We start from the raw sequence: 24,781 nt of genomic DNA on the forward strand, positions 1-24,781 counted from the left end.
TTTCTTAATGATCTCCTTTGCATGAAGGATGAATAAAAATTTATTTTATTTTAACTTATGAAAACCACCATTGAGAATTGGCAGCGTTTAAAAACTTGACTTCTTAATGCGCATCTTATAACGCTTGATAGTTACAGTAAATGACATCAACAATCTCCTGTTTCTTGATTCAGTTGTCGGTACGTTTACAATCGCTTCATCCAGATTTTCAAAAACCGGAATTAGTACTACAGTCGATGAAATGTAGAGAGAGAGATATTGCCCTGATTAGGTTGTTACACTGACAGATATCCATTAGCAAGTCAAATAATAGTTGTACTGAGAATAATTTGGTATTGTAAGAATATGTGCATGCATGATGAGAAGAGCGGGTATAGGGGTAATGATGGGATCAGGCGATTGTAACTGGTATGGGTGGGTGGGGAATACTGTATTAATCTTACATATCCGAAGAACAACAATTTAGTTTTTTACAATTAAAATAAAATTCGTAATTTATTAAAATACAAGGAGAAAAAAAACAAATGGAAAGTAACCTGCTGGTTGTAATTCTTCTCACAGAAATATTAACAATAATTTTTTTTTTTTTTTTTTTACAAAATGCTTCCCTATTAAAGTAAGGCCTAGGGAGAGCACGGGTGGCAAATTACTCTATCTGGGTGTTACAATTTAAATAACTTGGGCAGACAGCAACACCATCTACAGAAGGTGAGTACAGCCAAGATAATGAATAGCTAAAGTGCCACACCATCGCACTCCACACTGGAGTTGAAAGTGTTCAAAATTTAAGGCCAAAATCTGTTAATTGTGTAGTATCTTTTCCTTGCCCCTTACTGTGATATGCAACCTCAGTCTTTAAAAGAAAAATAAAATAAAATTACCTCTTCAAAAACAACCCCAGCACTTTGTAAAATCCCAGACGAGGCCTTACGGAAGAAAAGGAGATTACTAGCCCTCTTGTTCTCCCTCTCTAAGAAATATCATGCCCATATGGCATGGCCAATTGATGCTTCAAATTAGCTCTTCTAAAGAGCAATGTTATACACACTGCTTTTTTTCCCTCAAGCAACATTCCATTATTAAGAAAAAGGGACACAAACAAACTATTTTTCATAAAAGCTAAGAATTCAATATATGATTTATATTTCATTTAAATTTTCACGGGTGCTGCTAATGTCTGCAAAACTTTCAAATTGGAAATAAGTGAAATAAAAATCAAGCAATTTAAAAGAACTTTCAAATCTAAAGGTCACGAATTATCGTAACAACTCAGCAGTTGCACAATTATAACCCTATATCCAATCAGGAGGTGGAGTCACATCTGAATAATAAGCTTTATACAAAGAATCAAAGAATAAAAGACCATTATGAAATTGAGCAACATCATTTTTCTCTGAAGCTTGATAAAATTGTTTTTTCATACACCATGTATTCAAGTAATAGTCTAGTTTGGCATTTATGACAGATGGCAAAACTCTTCGAATGATCAGCAAAAGTGATAGTTCAGGCTATTTCCTTCAAGCCTACAAATTGTACTGAAATTTTCAATTCTTTCCACTTAGGATGAAACATATGGTAGAAATTTAGATTTAAAAGCAATGAAAAATACATCATTTTCAAAAGAAGTAAAAATCTTGAATTCTCCAAAGAACGGAGTGGACCATTGTTTTCCAAATCTGTAAAGGACTGAACAAGCTCCTATGATAATTCACCTGACACTGGAGAAAAAACATTGGACAAGAAAAAGCTAGATAAATATGTTTTCACTTTCTGACCACTGCACTTCTTTATATTCTATATCCTTTTGTTTTGTTTATTCGTTTAGGACAAGCTTTTAGGTAGTATGTCGCAACATGGAAAAAATCTGCTCTCCCGAACAAATCCTCTGCGACAGCTCAGGCGCAACAAACGAGGGTAAGTAACAAACCCTTGCCCGCTGTACGGAACAGCCGTGATGTCATAATTATACACCAGAGAACACATTTTTTCTAAGGCACGACTCTTTGCCCCTCAGGAGCAATAAACAACTCACCACATCCACTTTGATAGCTCTATCACATAGTATGTACAAATTATGGGTGTTTGAAGCAGACAACCACATAACAGAGTAAGTGGAGGACAAAAGCCTTCACTGGACACGAAGTCACCTAACAAGTATCAACTTAAACGTTGCAAAGAATGCACATCTTTATTTTCCATTAAAATTTGGAAATAACACAAGCCACTGGAATACCACCCATAGCTCAGCTGTGCAGTTAAATAACAAAAGAAAGTTTTCAAAATTTTTAAAATTAAAAAAATCAACTTTCCTATAAAAACTGAACTTAACCTAATCCCATGTCTGACTGAAGAGAAACTCTGCCGCAAGGTTCTCGTTTTTCTCACAGGCAAAATATGCCTGAATGACCACATCTTCTGGGAAGTTCCCCAAGGCCTTCAACTGAAAAAAGGAAAAGCATTGAGATAGTTAACTGAGCTTAAAGACATGCTGGGTAGAAGCTGAATGGTATTGTTACCTATTCACTATTGCTATTTTTGCATTAATTATTTATTACAATTATATTGGTATTTTTCTAATTTAAAAAAATTCCCCAGATGAATTTTCTTGAACAAGCTTAAAAAAGGATCTGTCAAGTTAAAAAGGCTGGATAACCTAGAAGCAATCGAGTGATTAACTTTCTCATCTCACATAGGTACGTTGGACAAGCATATTTTTAAGACAATTTTGAAAGGTTTCTAAAGCAATTCTAGTCCACCGGAAAAATACCATAGTTAAAAGAAATTAATTTTGTTGATACAAACCCAATGCAGTAGTCTAATCCTGCAATCGGCAACTCCCAGACACACTCGTAAAAATAAAAGCTAAAAGGCTTACACTTGGTTAAATACTTACAATTGGCTTCCGAAACTTAAATAAAGAATGGTCACCTATGCTGTTTAACTATTCTCTACCAGAGTTATATGGCTGGGAGGTGGACTGTTTATGTAAGTCGGTCAAGTTTTGCATAAAAAAAAAAAAATTTACTAAATTTCAAAAGCTGCATCTGTTTTACCACAAACCCATTACTTTACAGCAGCCTGGGTAGGCATTTTATAGGGATGACCTTTTACTAGCTCATTTGGAAGTGAGTGCACAGATTTTGCAATCATTGATCTCTGTTTTGTACTCTAAAATCCAGGCTCAACGTGTTGTGTGTTGTAAGGCGTACCTTTAATCAAATGATAACCATGTTGATTAAGTAAGATGGGATGTTTAATGGAATCAAGGTGTGATTTGCGTTTAACCCCTTCCCTGATTATCACAAGTATTCTCATGATTAACTACCATGTATTCTTCTTACAATCATGAGAATACTCGTTCATACTTGTAAAAATCTACTTATTTCTATCTTCCTGATTTTACTCATTCTTTGATGAATTCCCTTTTTCTACATTTCCTCTCCCTATACGATATGTTTAGTATGCATTTTTGTCAATAGATGGCAGTGTGCCTTGTTTACTTTATGAACTTCCTATGTCAGATTCTGACCCTGCGAAATTCTCTCAAGTTGATAACTTTCACAGCGTGGAAAAATACTAAATTTTGGATGTTGCATTAATCTAAATTTTATTTTCAGCTTTTTACCTTTCTAACATCCAAAGTAATTCTTTACAATACAGTCGACCCCTGGTATTTGCGGGGGACGTGCATCACAAACACCAGCGAATAGCTAAAATCTGCAAATACTTAAAACCCCTCCAAAAAGGCTTAGAACTGCCTATTTTGACAGTTCAAACACAAAAAACCTCTAAAAATGCTTATACCCGAGTATTTTAATAGTTTTATCACAAAAAGTGCATTTAATCATGAAAATTATATGAAAATACAGTAATTAGTGAATATTTCTCAGGGAAAAATACTGCCAATAAGCAAATAATGTGTACAGTTTATTTATGTGCCATAGAGAAGTCCGCGAACTGGTGAGTCTGAGAATTGTGAGCCTGCAAATAGCGGGGGCTGACTGTACTGCATGATTAAAAAATATAGTCAAATACTGTAATCTATGGCTCCCAAGTTAACATGGGAATGTAAACATGAAATAACGTTGTCTTAAGTTTTAATCATTTTTCAACAAAAATGATGCACCAAACATTATCTCATACAGAACTAAAAAAAAAAAAAAATTAAACCCCAGCTCAATTTTCTTTAACGAAGAAGAAAAAAAAAAAAAAAACTCAATGGGAAGGGGTTAAAGTTTTATTTGCTGTGATGGGTCTAGTTCAGGTAATGATTTCAAAATGATCGTTTTGAGAGAATTTTTTTTAAAGAGATCACCCTCTTTTTATTCAAGAATTTTTTTTAAAGAGATCACCCTCTTTTTATTCAAGTGAACATAGTTATTCTGATGCTGGATTAAGAGATGTGTTATGTTTGTTGCAACTTAGCTGTGAGAGGAGACTCAATGAGTATTGATGCTCTAATTCAGCATTTGTTCAGCAGTATGCCCTTGGGCATCTTTAGGTGTGCTTATAGCATTTGTAAACCTATGCTTTTGGTAATCACATACTAACCAATTATGAGAGAAATATTTTTCTTTCTTTCCCTGCTTGCTTTACATTTACTTTTCATGTTATAAAGCCGAGTATAGTGTCATTCTAAAGCTGAATAACTGTAGTAGTGTTATAGTACTTTAAAACTGGAAACCCACAAAAATAAACAGTTAAACTAACACACTGAAGTGAACTATATATTTTCTACAATTCTTGGATTCTCAAAGCGTCAATAATCTTCGGAATGCTGTTCCTAACGTTCTAAATTCACAAATTTGTCTTCAAATGTTCAACTGATAACAAGGAGCCCAATTCAAACTTAATAGCATCATTTTTATTCTTTCACTTATTATATTTCAAATTAAACTTAAGAAAAAATGAGTAATCTAAAATTTTGCTAAAGAAGAGCCTGTGGTTGCAGTGAACTAATAAATAAACACATACCCTTTCTATAGCATCTCTATCCTGAGGTGAAACCAAAATTGCACTTTGGCCTGATGCTGATCTGCCACCAGTACCACCACCGCCACCACCACTACCTTGGTTGCCACCATTACCTCCACCACTTCCTCCTGGAGAAAGGAAATTCATGTTTAGCAACAAAATATGCAACACAAATAACTGAACTGCACCTTAACCATAAACAACTAATTCACATGGAAGACAAACACTTCGAGAGGTGAACCAAGACTAAGCTCAAAAAGGAGAGAAATGTAAAATATGTACTTTTAAGAATGAATATTAACAAAATTTTATGGAAATAAATTTTCCTCTTCCTAGAACAACCAGGGGCATTCAGTAAAAATATATTAGAAGTGGGATAAAATTCCAAGTGAATGCATACACTAGTAGCCAGGACATCAAAAACTATATTCAAATCTGCTTTGTTCCATCCTATTGCTGAAATATATGCAGTACACAATAATAGAGCTTTTTATACCATGAAATTTTCATACAAACCTATCATACATACAGAGCTATCACTGAGGTTTGAATACATTTTGACTATGCATGCGTACACACCTTCAGCCCTTCAGTCAGTCGTTTCTATCCTCCTCATGCTTTGTACAAATAATAACTAAGGCAGTAAGGAAAATGGGCAATTTACATGATTACAGCCTGTATGAAAAAAGCTTTCATTTGTTCACACCAAAGTTGTCAATTGCATGAAGGCTAATACACATTTCAAGTACACCATACGAGTTCTCGTGTTTGTAAATGTCTGTGGAGTCTTGTGAACAGAAATCTTCATGGCCCAAGATGCGAAGGTATTTTTATGGGACACTGTAAGCAGTTAAACAACAAAAAAAGAAACTTGTACTTAGAGAGATATATTTTAAGCAGTTTAGTTTCTCCAAGTATTGTACTGAAAATGGCTGAACTGTACCAAACTGATACCCTTGCATATACTGTACATCCACTCCACTTTGCTTTGCATAGCCTGATGGTCAAGAGTAGACAGAATCAAGCAATGGCATATTCAGTGATCTCCTAAATGCCTTAATCCAAGACCTCAACTGCTCTTCAGGCCTACATATTAGATCATCATGGAATTTTAGTGACTGCTTAACATCTCTTTCCAGTTGGCAGGCTCCTGAGTTAATCCCCCAAAGGCTGCCTCAAACCAGTACCCATCGCCTGCTGACATGAAGTGGGCCTCCTTGCACCCCGTAATGTTCATGAATATCTGGCCTGAGGAACCAGAAAAATGGCTTACTCTAAAAACCCTGAACTTATCATCACTGCAGACCTGACCAAACCTCCTCCAAGGTTGCATGGAACAAGATTCTTCAGGGAACAAAGGTGTCAAATACAGGAGTGGCACAGCTTGACTCGAGAACTTGGTTGGTGCTTGAACTCTTGAAACACCAACTCAAGCCTCCTGAGTCTCTGCTAAAAGATGAACAAGCACTGACAGAGTGCTGATTTGCATTTACAGATATGTAGGTATTGTGAATGGGACTACACAGACTTCCAATAGATGTGCAGGCCTAGGTGCTGATGTAGGAAACATAGATGAACCGTGTTCTGTTCCACCACTACCGCTGCTCCTGCTGAGACTTAGCAGTCAACTAGATATCTTCATATGCTACTGGGGCCAAACTCAGAGGAGCAGAAGAGTTTTTGCCAGGCACAAACCATACAGCACAGAGCTGAAAAACTTCCAGCCTCCAAATAAGTCATAAGTACTTCCTCAACTGAATGTTTTGAGAAAAGTAGGCGTCAGAACTGGAAGTCCACTGATATCATAGAAATGCTCCATCCAAATGGAATGTCTTACTGACTTCAAATCTTATCTTGAAAAAGGTTTGCTGTTGAAACTTGATCAGCGGGGCTGAGGTTGATTATCAGGCACCATAGCCTTTGGGGACAAAACCAAACAGCTGTGCAAGCCAGGGAATCCAACTTATTCATCAAACAACGGTTTGTGATAGACTGGATCTCACTGTTTCAGGTCTAGTCAAGAACTTCTGACAAAAACCATCATACATCCCAAAAACCACTGGTTACTGCCATACAACAGTTTTGTTCCCAATTTCTTACAGACTGACTCCTACAACCTTGAGCTAGTGATTGCTGGCATGTGACACCTTTCTAAGACTGAAAGAAAGACTTAACATTCCATCATTGGTGTGTGCCTCTTAGGAGTAACAATCCTAGACGGCTGAACGGGACAATTTTATTACCTAAATTTCCACTGGATCTCACTGGGGCAGGTTATATTCCCATCTCTAAGCCACGGCCAACTAATTTGTCTAATTTCCCTTTATAAAAAAATAAATAAAAAAAAGGCAACAAAAAATGACAGCAAAAAAGGGCCCCAGAGCTCAATTAATTGTTGACAAAATCAAGTCCCTGACACTTCATTTCCTTCTGACTATTGTATATAAAATCTTTCTGATAAAACAAATGTAGATCAGTAACATTCACCTGTCTCCTCATTACTGGCCTAAATGAGGATCTTGAAATACATTTTCTTTGGTTTCTTTAATTTATTTACACCTGATTGGGGAGATGACATGAAGAGTGCAGCACTAACTACTAGGAAACTCAACTTTTCTTTATTTGAAACAAGGGAATGAAGTGTCTTGGACCCAAAAATGGCCTAGTAATACAGTGTATTAAAAATTATTTTAAAAATTACGTTCTTTCAAGTGTTTACAGTTACCGCACATATTAAGACTGACTGGATAAAAGACACAACTGTAAACCAAGCTTCCTTTATAGGCATATCCTTACAAATAAAAATGAACAGAATATTTGCAATTCATTTATTACGTGTAGTATCTTTCTGAGGCCTATCATGATTCCATCACAGTCCGTGTAACTTCACGGGGGCTGTTTCACTTAATTCAATTTATCCCCCATTATAAATCAAGATGAATTCACTACTCCCTCAAATAAAAAAAAAATGACAAGTACTGTTACTGAATCATCTCTCAAAAAGAAACAATGCTGCCGCCCAGCAGATGTGTACAAACATCTTTCGGTATCTAATTTTGAGAGTGAAAAGGCAAGATAAGCCAATGACAACATACATTCAAAAGATAATTATGAATGAGCTAACAAGGTAAATTTCAAATTAAACATGCACAATTAACTAACTCAGAATAATCCATACAATAAAGAGATTAAGGGAGAGAATTAAAGCAGCAGCAACAGAAAGACTTCTTTCAAACAGTAAATGAAGTGTCTGCTCTCTCTCATATCACAAAACAAGATGTACACAAACTTAAAATTAAGCTAGACAAGTTCTTATATCTTATTCAGAATAAATCAAGGCAACTGTAACTCTAACACAGGTAAAAAAAAAAAATGACAATGCACATTAAAATTAATTCCTAAATCCAATTAGACATATTTCCAGTAATCAGATCAAACAATTACACCCTGCAAGGACCCTGCCAAGAATCACCACCCGTAAGTGCCATTCTGTAAGTATTCCCTCTCTTAAATTTACAGTACATTACCTAAGCTGCCACCTTCATTAAGCATTCGAACAAAGGCCTCTTGATTTTGTTGTATAACTTGTAGTAACTGGGGATTAGTTTGCCCTATTTGTTGAAGAAACGCATCCAATAGTGAGGGATTTGACCTGAAAAGAAGTAATATTCATTAAATAACAGAAACCCAATCTGCAAACCCAAAGACAGGAACATCTCATCCTATATGTACATACAGTACCCTATTTAACATACAAAGATGTTTTGGCTCACACTTAACAGATGGCAGCTGATTTTGGGGTAAACCCCTAATTTATTGGAATATAACTTAATATCCACCATTTGTGTTAATCTGCACCCAAAAATCCTGTCCTGTGACCCTTTTGTTTTTCCTGCCTTCAAAAATTTTTTCTTACAAATTTATGTGCTTACTTCCTTTACATAACAACTCTACATTTATGGGAGTTATATTTGTATTTTCACTTAACACGGGCTATTAGACGAGACATGATATATTTAAACAATTCCTCACATTAATGCAGGTAAATTTCCACTCCTCTGAGTTTCAGTCCTTGCAAGTTAGGACTCAGATACATCTGAGCTACATGAAATATTTAATAAATTCTGTCAGTGACAGTTAAAACGTACATTTATAAAAAAAAAAAAACTTAAATTATCATTACCAACTTAGGATGATCAAGTTTTTTCCAATTTACCTGGGATATAAGGAACACTCACGTCAAGTCATTTGTCATGGAGCACACAAGAAAACAAAAATTAAAGTATCTCAATAACCCAACCCAAATTAACTTACCTAATCATCTGTCGCATCTGTTCAAACTGAGGTTGCGACCGCAAGAAACTGAGGGGGTCCTCTGAAAGGAAGATGATAATTGAAGTCAAACATCTATATGAAAAATAATCCAACAATAAACCATTACTGAGATAGATAGATAGATAGATAGGTATAGCAAATTTTCATAAATTTATCTCAAATCTGTAAGACGACAGCTAAATTACAAAACCGTCTGTGTATAGGCTAGCTTTTGCAGCAACAGGTATGACAGTTAGGCCTACATCCCTCCCCATACGTGGTAGGCTTCATAACAGTAAGAGACTGAGGAAAGCAAAGAATTGTTCCATAATCTTGCCTAATTTACTATATTTCCTTAATGAATTACATTTTGCTGTGTTTACACTGATATTAATATTTGAAAATAAGTAAATCTTTTCTTATCATAAACAATATATTCAGTCACAGAAATATACAGTAATTAGTGACTATTGCTCTAAAAAAAAATATGAGAATTAGTGAATTTTCCACAATATATTTGGAGATATGTTCTACAAAAAATCCGCAATTAGCTGGAGCCGTGATTAATCACAAGCCACGATATAGCACGGGTCAACTGTGTACATATATATATATATTTACAGTAATCCTTCAATCATCAGGACCCCCATTATTCGGAATTCGACATTCTCCGACACACTGGACAGGGACAAAGGCTCCCAAGATATGTTACACAATAACACTGCTTTTACTCAAACTGACTGAGAAAGTGTTTTGAGGGGTGGGGGAGGTCTTGAGAGGTTTCCAAGGTGGGGGGGGGGGGTGAGCAGACTGCTGGGCACCATGGGAGAAGAGAGGCAGTAAGTCTATGTAGAGAAAGGGTTGTTTTGGAAGGTGGGTGGAGCTGGGGAGCAGTTTCCCTACCTGGAAGGGGGTGGGTAAGCAGCATTGGATGGGTGAAGATGGCTAGGTAGACATTTGACTCAATAGAGCTTGTTTTGTATTATGCTTATGATTTTATATTTATCCTTTACACTATTCTCATTGATATTTTTACTGTATTTTAACACTAATTTAATACTATCTTTAAAACCCAAAAGATCTGCACAGGGACACGAGAGAGAGAGAGAGAGAGAGAGAGAGAGAGAGAGAGAGAGAGAGAGAGAGAGAGAGAGAGAGAGAGAGAGAGAGAGAGAGATGAAACACCAACCAACAGAGATAAAATGTTCTCTTGTGTACTGATGAGTGACAATCATACTTAAGTCCACTAAACCTGTAATGAAATACTGTACAGCAAGTCAAAAGAGCAAAAGCGAAAAATGGCAAACATGATAATGCACTAAGAAAAGCACACACTATGTAGGGATAGTTACATCAACATCGATGAAATGCCACTTGGAGATGTAAACCGGCCCCCCCCAACACACACACACACAGCTTCCGTGATATTATGGAGTGAAATGAAAAATGAACTTGCTTTGGACTGTCATCATTAAGAAAATTAATGCTATATGTACTAAAGATATAAACACAGTATAAATGGATTGATCTATGTAAATGGATACTGTGAGTGTAACACCTAGACTAAGTCAATTGTTCACACACACTTTTTGTATCTCATTACCATACTGCATCAACATAACTGATAAGGAAGTTGCTGTATAAAAATACATTAATGGTCATAAAATCATGGTGGGCTGTGGGTAAACACAGGTAGGCTTCCTGCCTACTGAACTGTGTCATTTACAAGTGCACTTATGCAATATATTGTTACAAATATGGGGAGAAATGTAGTTAATTGTCTTTTGCACCAACTTTTCATTTTAAAGTTTGATGGTTGTTGTTCATAAGCATACCGAGTGTTTACAGTTTTGAGGTACTGGCAAGGTTAGGTGAGGAAGGGTATGGAGTTACCCTTGAACATCCCTAGATTCTTTTGCCTGCCATTATCCGACGGACCCTTGGCTCTATTAATCCAGATAATTGAAGGCTTACTTATATATATATATATATATATATATATATATATATATATATATATATATATATATATATATATATATATATATATACAGTATAAAAAATACCTGTTGCAGACAACTGGCTTTCTGTTCAAGTACTTTCACATCCACATCAAAAGTGACCATAACCTAATTGGTATCTACGGATATTGTGATCCAACTTACCTTCTGGATCAGGCTCCCCTTCTGCAGCAACTTGTTCCTCTCCATCTCCACCAGCAGGAGGGTTCCCTGATGGCTCTTCTAAATTGGCAGGGATGCCATCAACTAAATATTGGACAGCTGTGTAAGGATTATTAAAACTAGCTCGCAGTGCTCGTTCCACCTGAAAAGAAAAAAAAAATTAATAGCTAAATTTACTCTCTTGAAAGTCACTGAAATAAAATTTAAAAAATAATTTTCATTCAAGCCCATTTTTGTGCACATGAAATTGTCCCAGATGCTCAAAGACAGTTATAAAATGAATGACAACACAAGACCTAGAAAGTATTAGTCTAACCACCAGTGTCCCATCCGAACGGTTAAAGCTCACCAACGTAAGTCTGGCATCTTCACATGCACTACTTCAAGCTACATCATTATGGTTACTACAAGAGAAGTTGAAAGATTCCCTGATTTAATAAACAAGTACCATACACTGCACTGTATTGTATATTGTTTGGCAAATAATGACGTTTACATTAAAAAGCAGTAAAGTTCAAATCTAAAAATTCCTTTGCTACCATTGTCCAAGATCAATTTCCTTTTGTATTCATGTTGTCCACTATCAGGATGTTTTTTAAATTTCCAAACAAGGACCGTTACAGTTGTACAGGTGCACTGTCAAAGAAAAATGTCCTCCCTCTATTCATGGTTGTCTACTTCCAAGCATTTTTCACACAGGAATATGAAAACCTTTGAAAGGGGAAAAAAGTTAGCGAAAGGACACTTATTTTGACACTACACTAAAAGAGCTGTAACTGGCCTAGTTCAGGAACTTGTGAATATAACAAATGTCATGATGTTTATCACAAAATTTAGTGTTTCAAATGTACCACAAAATTTATAAATAGTGTTTCAAATCTACCAATCAGTTATTATGGTGGTGGGGCTTGATATTGACTCTTAAGTACAAAAACCTGAATTTGACAGGTGCATGTACAAGTCAGTATACTGTAAACTCATACCCCTCTTGACAGCTGAATGGCTAGCATCACTTAATGACATCATTCCCCACCCTTTCAATAGTTTGAGTTCTAGTAACAGATCTCTTATTACTTAAAAATTCCCCTTTGGTGTATATTATTCCAATCCATGAAAGAGGCGAGCCATGAGAAACAAAACCACTTAACTTTTCAGTCTGCTGCTATAAATACCATCCAGTTTAAACTAGTCACAATTTCCTCTTCAGAAATAATTGCATGCACTTCAGGCAGAAAATAGAACGAAACATTTGTTTGGAGAACTTACCAAAGACCGCTCGTAGCCCATTTCCATTATGTTTTCTACCATACGGTTAAATTCTTCACCCATAACTAATAAAGACTCTGCACTGCCAACACTTCTGGAAAAACAATTATTTTCAAAATGGTAATATATCTTAATAAAATTTCAGTTAATAGGCTTTCACAAGTCCTCTGTTCCAAAGCCAGAGTTGTGAAGAGTCAATTTACCTATCATCTCGTTTTCAAGCTTGTTAAAAATTAAAATGAAAAAATAAAGGGTTCAAATGACTAGTTCCATATTCCATAAAATATGTCAGAGCATCAAAGGTGAATCTGGGGTTGAACTTTGTCAAATATAACCCAAAGGATTAAGTAGTCAAATTTTAATAAGGTTGGCCTAATCTTTGATCAAATTACCTAGTTTAACTCATCACATATACATAAATTCAATCTGAAGCTACAATACTAATAAAAGAATGTGCAACAAAATTACTACTTGAAAAACCAAAACAACAAACTGACGTTTCACAGGTATTAATAAAGTGGACATTGGTACACTTTATTAAAGTGGACGTTGGCACACCTTGTATAATACAGTATGAGAAAATACCTCCCGCCCAAAACTGAAGAGCAAAAACACCCAAAATTGTTTTTACAAAATGCATGATGAGTTATGTAAAACTACATTTTAAAACATTTAAAGACCAAAACACTCAACTTAATAACAATTATTCAGTAAGTTTGCATGTCAAAATTGTCAATCTTTACCCCGTAATTGGGTGGCATCTAAATTTTACCTAATGTGACATGTAGAGAGCAAAAGAGAGTTTCATAGCCTTCATTAGGTACCCTAATTGCATTACTTTGTATCTCGTTTTTCATCTGTTCCCTAAGCTTTGGCTTCAATATTTGATTTAAGAAATCAAAATTTGACTAAAATGTACCTGAATGCAAATCTAAGCAAAATACTCGTGTAATGACTGAAACATTTTAGCAAAAGGCACATTTTTATAAGATACGCAGGCACGCGGATGAAGACTAGGACCATACAGGCTGCAATGGATTACCCCTTCACTGCTGGCCTATTATTGCCTTTGACCCTTTGCAGTTTCAACACCTTTTAGCTCACAAGACAAACCTTTCCCACTACATCAATTAAGTGCCTGTAGCATCTCTCAAAATTGATAAAGTTTGGATGCTATATAATATAGTTATCTTGCATCATGTTCACATTCACATCCTCAAATTTTGAAGTCATCAAGTCTCCATTTTCCTTGTGTATACTCGGTACTGTCAAGTACCAGCAAATCCATCAACCAGTTTGAAAATCTTTTCCAAACCTTGAATGTTTGCTCTTTACATAACAACAAAACACTAACCTTCCTTTATGCAACAATCAAGATCCATCTGAACTTATATTCCTTGAAGGAAGGATTTTATCACTGAATGAGGTTTCCAGTAGCTTTGTAGCTTTAGGACGTGGTCAGTTTTTAGCCTATCTTGCTTCATAATAGCTGGAAAAACTGGCATTACCTCATAATCATCAGATGACCAATAAATGCTTAGTGGGCATATCAATAATTCCATAAAGAATCTCTTTGAGCACTAAGGTTTTTTGCAGAAACCATCATTTGTAGTGTAAATTCAACTTCAATTAAGTCTTGCTTGGAAAATTCTTGGCATTCTTGTTGGTTACTGTAGCTATCTAGTCAAAAAGAAATAGAACACTGACTTATATCAATGTAACAGTTACCACAAATAAGAGTGCCCCCTCCCTGGTTTTACGCGTTTCACATTTCCGCAGTTCATTTTGTTGCGGATTTTTTTGGTACACATCACTCATTTTTCTGCAGGGTAAATTTCACTAATTGGCATATTTTTCTTTGGATTTTTTTGTAGAGCAACACTGTTTATTCACTAATTACTGTATTTTTTCATTAAAAAAGGACTAACCACAAAATGACGTAAACCAAGAACTTACTGTAGTAAATAATTATTTTAATCATAAATGTATTTGTACTTTATCATGAAAATACTAACATGACGTAACAAACTTAGCATTCTGTTTGGAGGTACATGTCCCTTCGTTCTAAACTACCCACGTATTTTAGATGCTCTATCAGTACTAGTACTATCCTAAAATATATACCCGTACAGTAAATATCATTTTACAATTATCTTACAACAAAGGAAAATATCATTATACGTAACAAGTATGCCCAGTGCATTACAGTATGCACAGAATGATACGAAAAGTTACGTAAGCCAGAGAAAACGTGCATGTCTGAATGATAGGGGATACTTAAGAGTAACAGTTGTATGCTGGTATACTTAATTTTGCAAAATGACTTTGAAATGATATTAGGGTGTTCTGGGATGATAGTCTGAGGTATGTTTTTGTTTGAATTGTCAATATCAGCGATGAATGGTTAAAATAGGCAGTTATAAGCATTTAGTTTAAGGGGTACAAGGTGTTTGGCAGGCATAAGCATTTTTAGGGGGGATTTTTGCATTTCCGCAGCAGGTTCTGGAACGTATCCCCACATAAAAATGGGGGAGCCCTGTACTGATTTTCACCTACTGAATCTGCAATACTCTTCCAATAATTTTTTGAGTTAAATTTTCTTTTCTTACTCACACCACTGCTGGCGCTTGGCAACTCCTCTTCCTCTTCCCTTCACTAGAACTAGAAGTCATAAAATCACCTAAGGTAAGACTGTCTATATCATAAACATCATATTCACCATCAGAACTATCTGATAGTTCAGGTCCACTAACACTGTATCACTGTCTTTTCCATTTAAAAGCCTCTGTTTACATTAATATTAATATCTGAACAGAGGAAGGGCCAAAGACAGAAACAACTTGGCTGGGGATTGGATACTCCAGGTAACTATAGCAGTGCATTTGCATGCGTCAGAAGAAAGGTTCCAGTGATAGTGGTTTGTAATTTGTATGGAAACTTGAACATTCCTTAAATACTCACCCCGCTGAGGCAGCCTGTGAGCTTGGTGTGGACTGTGTTGAAGGTGTTGATGTACTACTCGTCGTTATACTAGTAACAGTTGGAGCACCAGCAGCAGCAGCCTCTGAAGGTGGATTACTAGTGCTCTGCAATCATATTTAAAAAAAGGTTAATTACTAGTGCCCTGCAATCATATTTAAAAAAAGGTTAATTATTAGTGGTCTGCAATCATATAAAAAAAGTTAATTACTAGTGCTCTGCCATCATAAAAAAAGGTTAAAAAACACTTCCTTCAAGTTTAAATTATACCGCACATAAAATAAAATATACAGTATATGGAAAATGTAACGCCACTTCCTGAAAAAGGACATTGCTGTGATATGCAACTAAGTATTTGAAGACAAGAATTAGCTGTAATTTATTTCTGCAGCCGCTAGAAACATGACAAGCGACTGAGTGCAAGATCTGCTCTTTGCTAGAATTTCTTTTATCTTACATCTTGACATGAAGCAGTTTTGGAGGACAGGAAGTGATCTCTCCATGTTTCATAAAACTTTTTCTCATGATGAGACTGATATTATAGTTAATACTGTACAATCTAAACTGAACAACAAATTCTATAGACATGGATACTCTATTCTGAACAATAATTACAAATTTTTTAATGTTCATTATAGACAAGCAATTATACTGTGAAAAAAATTACATAAAACATCCCGTCACAAGAAAAAATACAAACTTAATATCAAACTATTCATATACTCAACTAGCAACAAGAAAATAAAAATTACTTTGCCATAAGCAAAGAAAAAATTAATCAGACCAAACACAAAGGTCACTTTGTATATGATTTAGTAATCTGATTTTTACTTTATGATCACATCAATAGCAAAATGACACAGAGAATAAATTAACATTTAGTTCTTTAGTCAACTGCCCTTTACCAAAAAGATATTTGACTGTCTTCAAATGCACATGACCTAGTGCGTCATTAACTTTATATGCACAATCTCAATAAACAAATACTAACCTGCCCCAGACATTTACAAAAAAATAAAATAAAAATTACTTGGACAACAAGCAGTACATCTACTCTAACCCTGGGGTGAAAAACAAGAAGCATATGTGTGTCTCCAAATAAAAGTGTTTTAATATATTTTCCCTCTTGGTCACAAGTAAAATTTATTATCTTGCCTGGAGGGGGACAACATGAAATCTGAACTTTTATCATGTTTACTAATACCTGTGACAGGTTAAGTTCCTCATTTTTTAAAATTTCTCGGCAATCCAAAACTTATTTGTATTAAAATCCAAACTATTCTTACTTATCTATATAGTACAGAAATAAAAAATTTTTATAGATGAAATGTTGGTTTTGGTGTAATTTTGAAGCAAAATACATTACAAAATTACTTTGATGTTGTTAAAAATATATATAGGACAAATTAAATACTGTATTCAGAATAATGCAATAAATCTGAGAAAATGAATCTTATTTTTTGCAATTCAAAGCAAAACAAAATTAATATATTCTTCCCACGACATGAAAAAGTACAATAAATTTCTTTTCCTATAATATCCCATATTTCCTGGCACTGAAGACTGCCCAACCTTGAAAACACTCCCCAATTTCAACTACCAATATTTTGAGGGGAAAAAATGTAAAAATAAGGTTGCAACACCCACTAATGCATGGCTTTGTTTTGGGTTGCGTGCACAACACACTGACAGGCTCAATACATTGAGGTAACAAGGCTTCAGCAGATACAGCATGTTGGTTTTTGTAGTTTTTCAGTTCACTTATTTTTTCAAAACATTGTTTTATGTTTTTTTCAGGTTAATTGATTTTAATATCTAATTAGCTTTCCTGAAGTTGCCATACCAAAGAACTGCATATCTTACAAAGATTACTAATTAATGGAAATTGTACTAATTAACCAGGTGTATTTTGTCAGGAATTTTCTTGAACAAAAATGGATGGGAGTACAATGGTGCAATATTTCAAGATTTTCACAGTATGGATATCTGGTGTATATAGTATATTTGTTTTCGATCTCAGACAAAGGAAAACTAAACACCATAATAGGAAACATTAGAAATATGGAACAACATTTTATTGCACAGTTACAGGCAGTCCCCAGATTACGGCAGTCTTGGTTTGCAACGTTCCGACTTTTGTTTTACGGAGCCAAAATGCACGAAGTTGGCATTTCAGCCTCTCTAAACTGACGGAGAGAAGAGGCAAAATACTGAGCAATAGTTCAATAAAAGATGAAAACTTCAACAATCTAAACAGACCGTTTCAGAATGTCCAAAGCATTAGTCTTGGATTCGTCCCAAGAGGCGGACTTAGCGACTTCGTAAAAAAACCAGAAAACAATCCCCAGAAGACCTATAGGGAGCTTTGCGTGTCTGAGTATGAAGAAAGTTACAAAATGCGCTCTAATTGAAGGAGAAAGCTTGGGTTCTCTTCTCCAAATACTTAAAGGGGGCCAAAATACTCCAAGACAAGTGAGACCTATTCTCTATGTAGTCTCCTTCCTCAACTAAATGCATATTTTTTTACGACTTTTATTTATGATTTTATGTATATTTACTATTTTAACTAAAGCATAACCCTTGGCTCAAGGGACAGAAGGTAAATTCTGATACCTATTTCAAAAAAAAAAAAAAAAAAAAAAAAAAAAAAAAAAAAAATTGGATTTCAATGCCAGCAAATGTGGTATTATTGCATAAAACAGAAAGGCAAAGGAAAGTTGGGCAAGCATTTTTTTTCCTTTTCTGGAGTAGTTCAATCATAATTCTCTTTAAGCAGCCCCTAACTCTCACTAACTTTTCCAACACCAGACAACATCCCATTGCTACTTGACATCGTAATATTTCCAAGTTATTTCTTTCTATTTTCAAAATTATGAAATCATTTGATGTCACTGGAATCTTTAAGGACAGAATATGCATGTCACTGGAATCTCAGTTAATAAAGTTGTGATGAAACAAGTACGCTAAAATAATATAGATAAGGCCACATCATATATTCGTTTTATCACAACCCCATTAATCGCATAAAGGCCTTACCCAACTCCCAAAGATATATATCACCTAAACTACATCTAAAATACATTTCAATTCCATTCCTTCCCAATTCTGGTGTATTTTCTTTGCTTTGCATTTCAAAAGCTTCGCTCACTCATCTTCCCATACCGAAAAACATACACTGCCAAAAATGTCTCGACATGATGTCTAATTCTCTTTCTTTTATACCTGTGATGTGTTGGTGGCTGGTGTGGTTGCAGTTGCAGTTGCTGAGGCGGACGCTTCCTCCGACTCGGCAGGGGCTGTAGGATCTGAAGGAGTGGAGGGAGGCGGCACAGGTTTGGGTTTTGTAACCATGATGACTAAAAACTTCTTGTCATCAATATTATAGGATTCTAACGTCGTATCATCTTGTAAAATTTTCCCTGTGAAGGTACACACACAAAAAAATGTCAGTGGCTTAAAAAGTAAGTTCAATTGTAAAGTCACATACGAAAATCAAGGAAAGGACCACCCTACCCTATTCAAAGGGAGGTAAATGTGACAGCAGATTTGTCCTATACTTAAAAAAGCTGTATAAATGTATGCAATTATAAAAAAAATTTAAAAATAAAATCACATAAAAAGACAAGTTTTTTTTGTTTAAAATGAACGTAGTGGGAGGCACTTGTGTAAGGAAATGAATGTGAGAAATCATTTCCACTAAGATTCAGGTACAGGAAGTTCTTTAGGTAAGAATTAATAAAATCTGCTGAAGGGCAGCCAGGAGACCCCAAGAAATGGAGCGTGTGTACAAGGTGCTACAAACACTAACACCAGCCTGTTGGTATAATGACTCGCAAAATTCCATTGTAATTACTAAAAACACTTGTAATACAGATGCGCATTGCATCAGTTCCAGACACACATTCATCCATGTTCCATAAGGTCAAGTTGAAAGTCTTAATAAGCTCATGGTAGAAGCAAATATTCTGCATATTCAAATGTAAACAAACACTCTCATTTTTATGAAATAAAGTTATCAACATAGATCTTTAAGTTATAATGATTATGAGAGTCCAATCATACAATACTGAAACATTCACATCTGCACTGAATTTTATAAAAGCTTTTCAACATAAAACCACGATGAATGTTTCATCCGCGAATTATAATAGAGTAAAGTGGTCATAACATACTTTGTAATGTACAGTTTACTTATGTATGCTTAACATACACATCAAGTCCAAAAACTGGCTCCATAATAATCACATAAACTTCATATTTCTCTAGGAGCAGTTTACCATTCTGTCACCAAAATCCATCACTGAATGTTTATAAAGAAAATCATATTTTAAGCTTACATTACACTGTACATAATTTCCCCTGCAGATTGATTGTAGCAATTTCATTTCAAAAGTGATGTGGAACTAAAGTTTAACAACACAGGTAGGGAAAGATTTAACATTCAATTCACTTGTGACGTGCAATGATCAAAAACAACATCACAACCACATTTAGGACAATTTCTGTGAAATCTTATTTGCAAGGACAGCTTTAGTTTGAACACTTACCCGCATATATAAGTTTTTGTCCTACAGCTGGGTAGTCACCGCCTTTCTCTTTTTCAACCTTCTCTTTCAGAGCTTTTACCTGAAAAGTAATTTGGTTGTCACTTGAGAACATCCTTTTCAGTTAAAGACACCTTCTATAATGGAAACAAGCTATCTATCGAGTGCTCGTGGTTAAAATGACATTTAATTATATGAAAGAAAGTAAAATTTAACGGTTCCAAATAAAAAATAATTCCATTCTCTCCCTCTCTCTGATTTAAAGACAAAAATTCTGACGCTTTTCAGTTGCATGATTTACTACCTACATCTTTTTTAAAACTACACCTCAAACGTTACCTTTTAAAACCTAAAACATTTTCCATACACTCCCATCACTGTATTTAAATACAAGACCAAATCACAGCTGCCATATCCCCAAAAACAATCTCCAGCATCAACAACAACAAAAGTAAAACTGTTGTAGGTTAACTGCAAACACAAGACCTATGGGTCTTCAGCTGAAAGTAACCTTCCAGCTCATTCAGTCATGTAGATTAATTCTGTCACAGCAATGAAGAGGGTGCGGAGGTGGACCGTCCAGTATGATATATGAATGACTGGTTTGAAAACTTTTATATAAAAATTTTTTTTCATGACATAGCAAGGATTATATTGAGCCTAAACAAATTTTAGAAGCCATTTGTATTTTCCTGGGTATGCAAACCAGAACCTTTTATATTAGGAGTACCTTCTTCACAGCGCATGCTGGAAGAGCAATTTTCATATGAATTTTTGTTCCCCAAAAACCCTATCTACCCTACTCTTAGGACCCAGTACCTGTGGCACACAACGGTAGACTGGTATAACTTCTGCAGAGACACTTACTGCAAAATACTGCAGGCTGATAATAAGAAAATCGGTGGTCCTGGTCATATTGTTGAGAATGGCGAAAGTATATTCCCATTTCTTTTACATATACAGTGACCCCTCATTTATCGCGGGAGATAGGTTCCAAGACCAGCCGCGATAATTGAAATTCCGCAAAGTACGAACAGCATATTTATTTATTAAATGAAGTAGCGACCTTGTATTTATTTCATTATTTACTATATACATATATATTTAAAAGGCTTTATAAACCCTCCCCACACTCTTATAAACCTTTCCCACACTGTTATAAACACTTCCTATGCACTTGAACACTGTATTACTATTTTGATCTGTTATCACCATAATATGCATAAAAAAAAAGATCGTCCCATATTTGTAATGTTTACGTTCTGAGAATCAGCTGACTGAAGCTGCTCACTCCTACCGAAAGAATTAGGAAAATCATTTTTTAGTTGCTAAAAGAAACAAATTTATCAATGAAATTATTTTTAATTTTGTACATAAAAGTTTATGATATAGTAATTCATATTTCATTGAATACTACATATATATACTGTACATATGATCAGCACAGTAGCTTGGGACGAAACTAAGTCTTGACTTGACAAGCTGGGGATGAGAGAGTATACAGTATCCTTGAGTTGCTTACGTATGAAATTCGGATTTTAATTATTTTTACAGTGATTAACGATGAAACATCAACAGTGTTAAGATATTCTCTTGTGTATCAATCACGTGCGTTGTCCGAGTGCCTGTGGGTATATACGAAGCTTCCAGTCCTTGCGTGTCGGTCTCGCAAGCCGTTTTTCTCGCGTAACATGATGAAACATCGCTGTTTTCCGCAATATGGCTGCCGATATGGCGGTACTTTTTCATTTTAATTTTTCGATGAATATTTCTGAAAAATCCGCGATGCAATGAAGCCGGCAAAGTTGAAGCGCGATGTGGAGAGGGATCACTGTATGTTATTGCATGATAAATTATGGTGAGTTGGACGTACTACTTTTAAGGAGTAGCCTAGACCAGTCCACCAGCCCAAGAATGTGTGCTTAACCTGTCGGGCTTCGCCCCCGCCCAGCGCAGGGTACAGTGCTGTAAGTCAAGCTAGGTTAGGTCAGGACACATTATTCTAGGTTCGGTTAGGTTTTGGTCTGTTCGGTTAGGTCGTAGCTGGTGAAGAAGCACGTCTGAACGCAGAGTTAGTCCCAACGGTCGGAACGATGGGACGAGCAGAGTAGAGTAGCAGGTCACTTTTTCAATAACAAATATAATGTTTATATAGCTAAGCCTCTCGTATGCAGACTAGCAGGTCAGAAAATCAGGGGTTACGTACGTTAGCCTACGGATTTCGTATACCCGTCTGTCGCTTCCCCCACCCAAAACACCGGTTCCAAACAGGGTCCCCGTTACCGTTAGTAGTTTTAAGTAGTTTCCTATTTTTTTTTTTTAACATTCGGCCACCATAAACAGCAGTGATTTTATTACATACATCAAACACATCTGACGCTATTTATTTTGCATTTTTCATAGCTCTTTTTTGGCGGACTTTCACAGGCCCTTTATGTTCACATAAGAACAAACGTCCGTTCCGCGTTGGGAGACAGTAGGAGCGCCGCAAAACTTCCTCACATTACAGCGGCTGTGAAAAGGCATTCAAAGGCAGGCTAGCAGATTAAAAGGGCATCTTCCCCAACTCACCAACTAGGGCACCCAGGCATACCTGGTCACCAGGTCCCAACTGACCTACATTGATGGTTTATAGACTTCCACAGGAACAAATGGGTATGAAAAAAGACTTAGGAAACCTACAAGTAAACCTACAAGCAGGATTATCAGTCCAAAATTTGAATTAAACCAGTGTCTCGTGCACGCAATAACCAGGGTAGATTCAGGCTAGACTGAAGACCCAACTTTTGCTCTCGTGGAGACCAGCCTGACGAAGTTTCCAAATCATATCAGGTCGAGAAATTAAGGAGTTAAATAAGGAATTAAAATTACGAAAAAAGACGTTGAATCTCATTAAAAGAGACATTGGATAAATGAAATCGAACCTCGACTTCGGGAGGCTTCAACCTCGTCAGCATAGGCCTAATGGAGGTGTTCCTGGGGGAGGGGGGTCTCGCAGCCTGACGAAGTTTCCAATTCGCACGGAACCTTGACTAAATATTGGTCAAGAAGTTAAGGAGTTAAAGGAATAAAGGGGGATTGGATAATCGAAATCAAACCTCGACTTCGAAGAGGCTCAAACCTCGTCAGCGTAGGCCTAATCGAGGAGAGTTATTTCGCCAATTTCCCCAAACCAGGGATTGGAAGGCTCTCCAATCAAGCGCCCAATCACAACTCGAGGATTTACATCCTCCCCGCCGCGAAACGAAGGGCGACACGCCGAAAGCGGCGGGGACGAAAATCGTATGGCATTCAAACATCCCCTAATAAAGTCTCTTCACAACAGCCCAAACAATCATCCCTCGCCCCCCCCCCTCCCTCCTCCTCCCCCTCCCCCACCACCACCACCACCACGTGAATTAAACACCGTCATAGCACTTTACCGTGGCCGACAACTCAATTTCCACCGTGAAGGTTTGCTGTTGCAAGTTCTTCAACGTGAGCACCACCATTTTGAAAGTCAATTGCGGCCCCGAACAGCCTTTGCGCCACTTGCGAACGATATGAGACTATCCACGGACCACCAGCGCCGCCATTAGCAGCTGTGTGACGTCACCTCCGCAGCAGCATGTCGTCATCTCCGGGACCACACTCGTTCCAATAATGTCACGAGGTACAGGGTTGCGCAGAAGGCTTCTCTCTCTAACTCTCTCTCTCTCTCTCTCTCTCTCTCTCTCTCTCTCTCTCTCTCTCTCTCTCTCATGTTGTCGCTGAACTTGCCCTGTGTCGGGGAAGGATTATTAATGTCGGTTAACATTCAGGAAATGGTTTTGGTTGTGCAGTCATCGAAGATTCGAATGACTGCCATAATAAATTCGCGTAAAGTTCAATGTAGTACAAACAACATATCTCAAGTCAGTCATCCCAATCAATCGTCTAATATATTCGAATTAATATTAATTAACATTCAGGAATTAGTGTTGGTTATGCAGTCATCAAAAATTCGAATGAATGCCATAATGGATTCACGTAAAGTTAAATGCAGTACAAACTAACTTTCTCAATCAGTTATCTAATATATTTCAATTAATATCGATTAACATTCAGTAAACTGTATTGGTTATGCAGTCATCAAAAATTCGAATGAATGCCATAATAAATTCATGTAAATTTGAAAGTAGTACAAACAAAATATCTCAAATTAGTCTTCCCAATCGATCGTCTTATATATTTGCCTAAATAGGCTATGCAATTGCTTGAGGGACATTGATTACCTTAAGTTTACTGTGGTGTGAAGTTCCTGCTAAGATTCTTATAGTGTGCCAAGTAGCGTTACAAAACTTCGTAATCCCACTTTTTTTATTTGCATCAGCTTAATGATAAATTACGGGTTACTAGATTTCTATATAAATTTTTATATACATCTGGAAGCATTTTTTCCCAGAAATAGTGTTTGCTTATGCGGTGAATATAACAGCGAGTCATAGTCAAATAATGAAGTTCATTAATTTATATGTTGGTGATTACTCGGACGTTCTAGCA

The 24,781-nt window shown here is 36.1% G+C and overlaps 1 protein-coding gene across 6 annotated transcripts; it reads right to left on the bottom strand.

Moving 5' to 3' along the window:
- Positions 1-529: 529 nt before the first annotated feature.
- On the bottom strand, positions 530-23,904 carry LOC136828939 (UV excision repair protein RAD23 homolog B-like). 6 transcript variants are annotated; one of them, XM_067087318.1, is made up of 10 exons: positions 23,683-23,904; positions 20,264-20,342; positions 18,939-19,135; positions 15,699-15,823; positions 12,738-12,831; positions 11,454-11,613; positions 9,289-9,349; positions 8,502-8,626; positions 4,975-5,102; positions 530-2,440 (listed from the first exon to the last, which is right to left on the bottom strand). In XM_067087318.1, exons 1-10 carry the CDS (start codon positions 23,749-23,751, stop codon positions 2,330-2,332), a joined length of 1,149 nt encoding a protein of 382 aa, XP_066943419.1. In that variant the 5' UTR covers positions 23,752-23,904; the 3' UTR covers positions 530-2,329. The 6 variants fall into 6 exon arrangements, with proteins under 6 accessions (XP_066943419.1, XP_066943420.1, XP_066943423.1 ...); XM_067087319.1 differs by having other exon boundaries at positions 12,738-12,828; positions 23,683-23,901; XM_067087322.1 differs by lacking the exon at positions 23,683-23,904 and adding an exon at positions 22,955-23,624.
- Between the last annotated feature and the right edge of the window lie 877 nt (positions 23,905-24,781).

The sequence above is a fragment of the Macrobrachium rosenbergii genome, chromosome 43 (genome assembly GCF_040412425.1).
Source record: "Macrobrachium rosenbergii isolate ZJJX-2024 chromosome 43, ASM4041242v1, whole genome shotgun sequence".
In the NCBI taxonomy this organism is placed as follows: Eukaryota; Metazoa; Arthropoda; class Malacostraca; order Decapoda; family Palaemonidae; genus Macrobrachium; species Macrobrachium rosenbergii.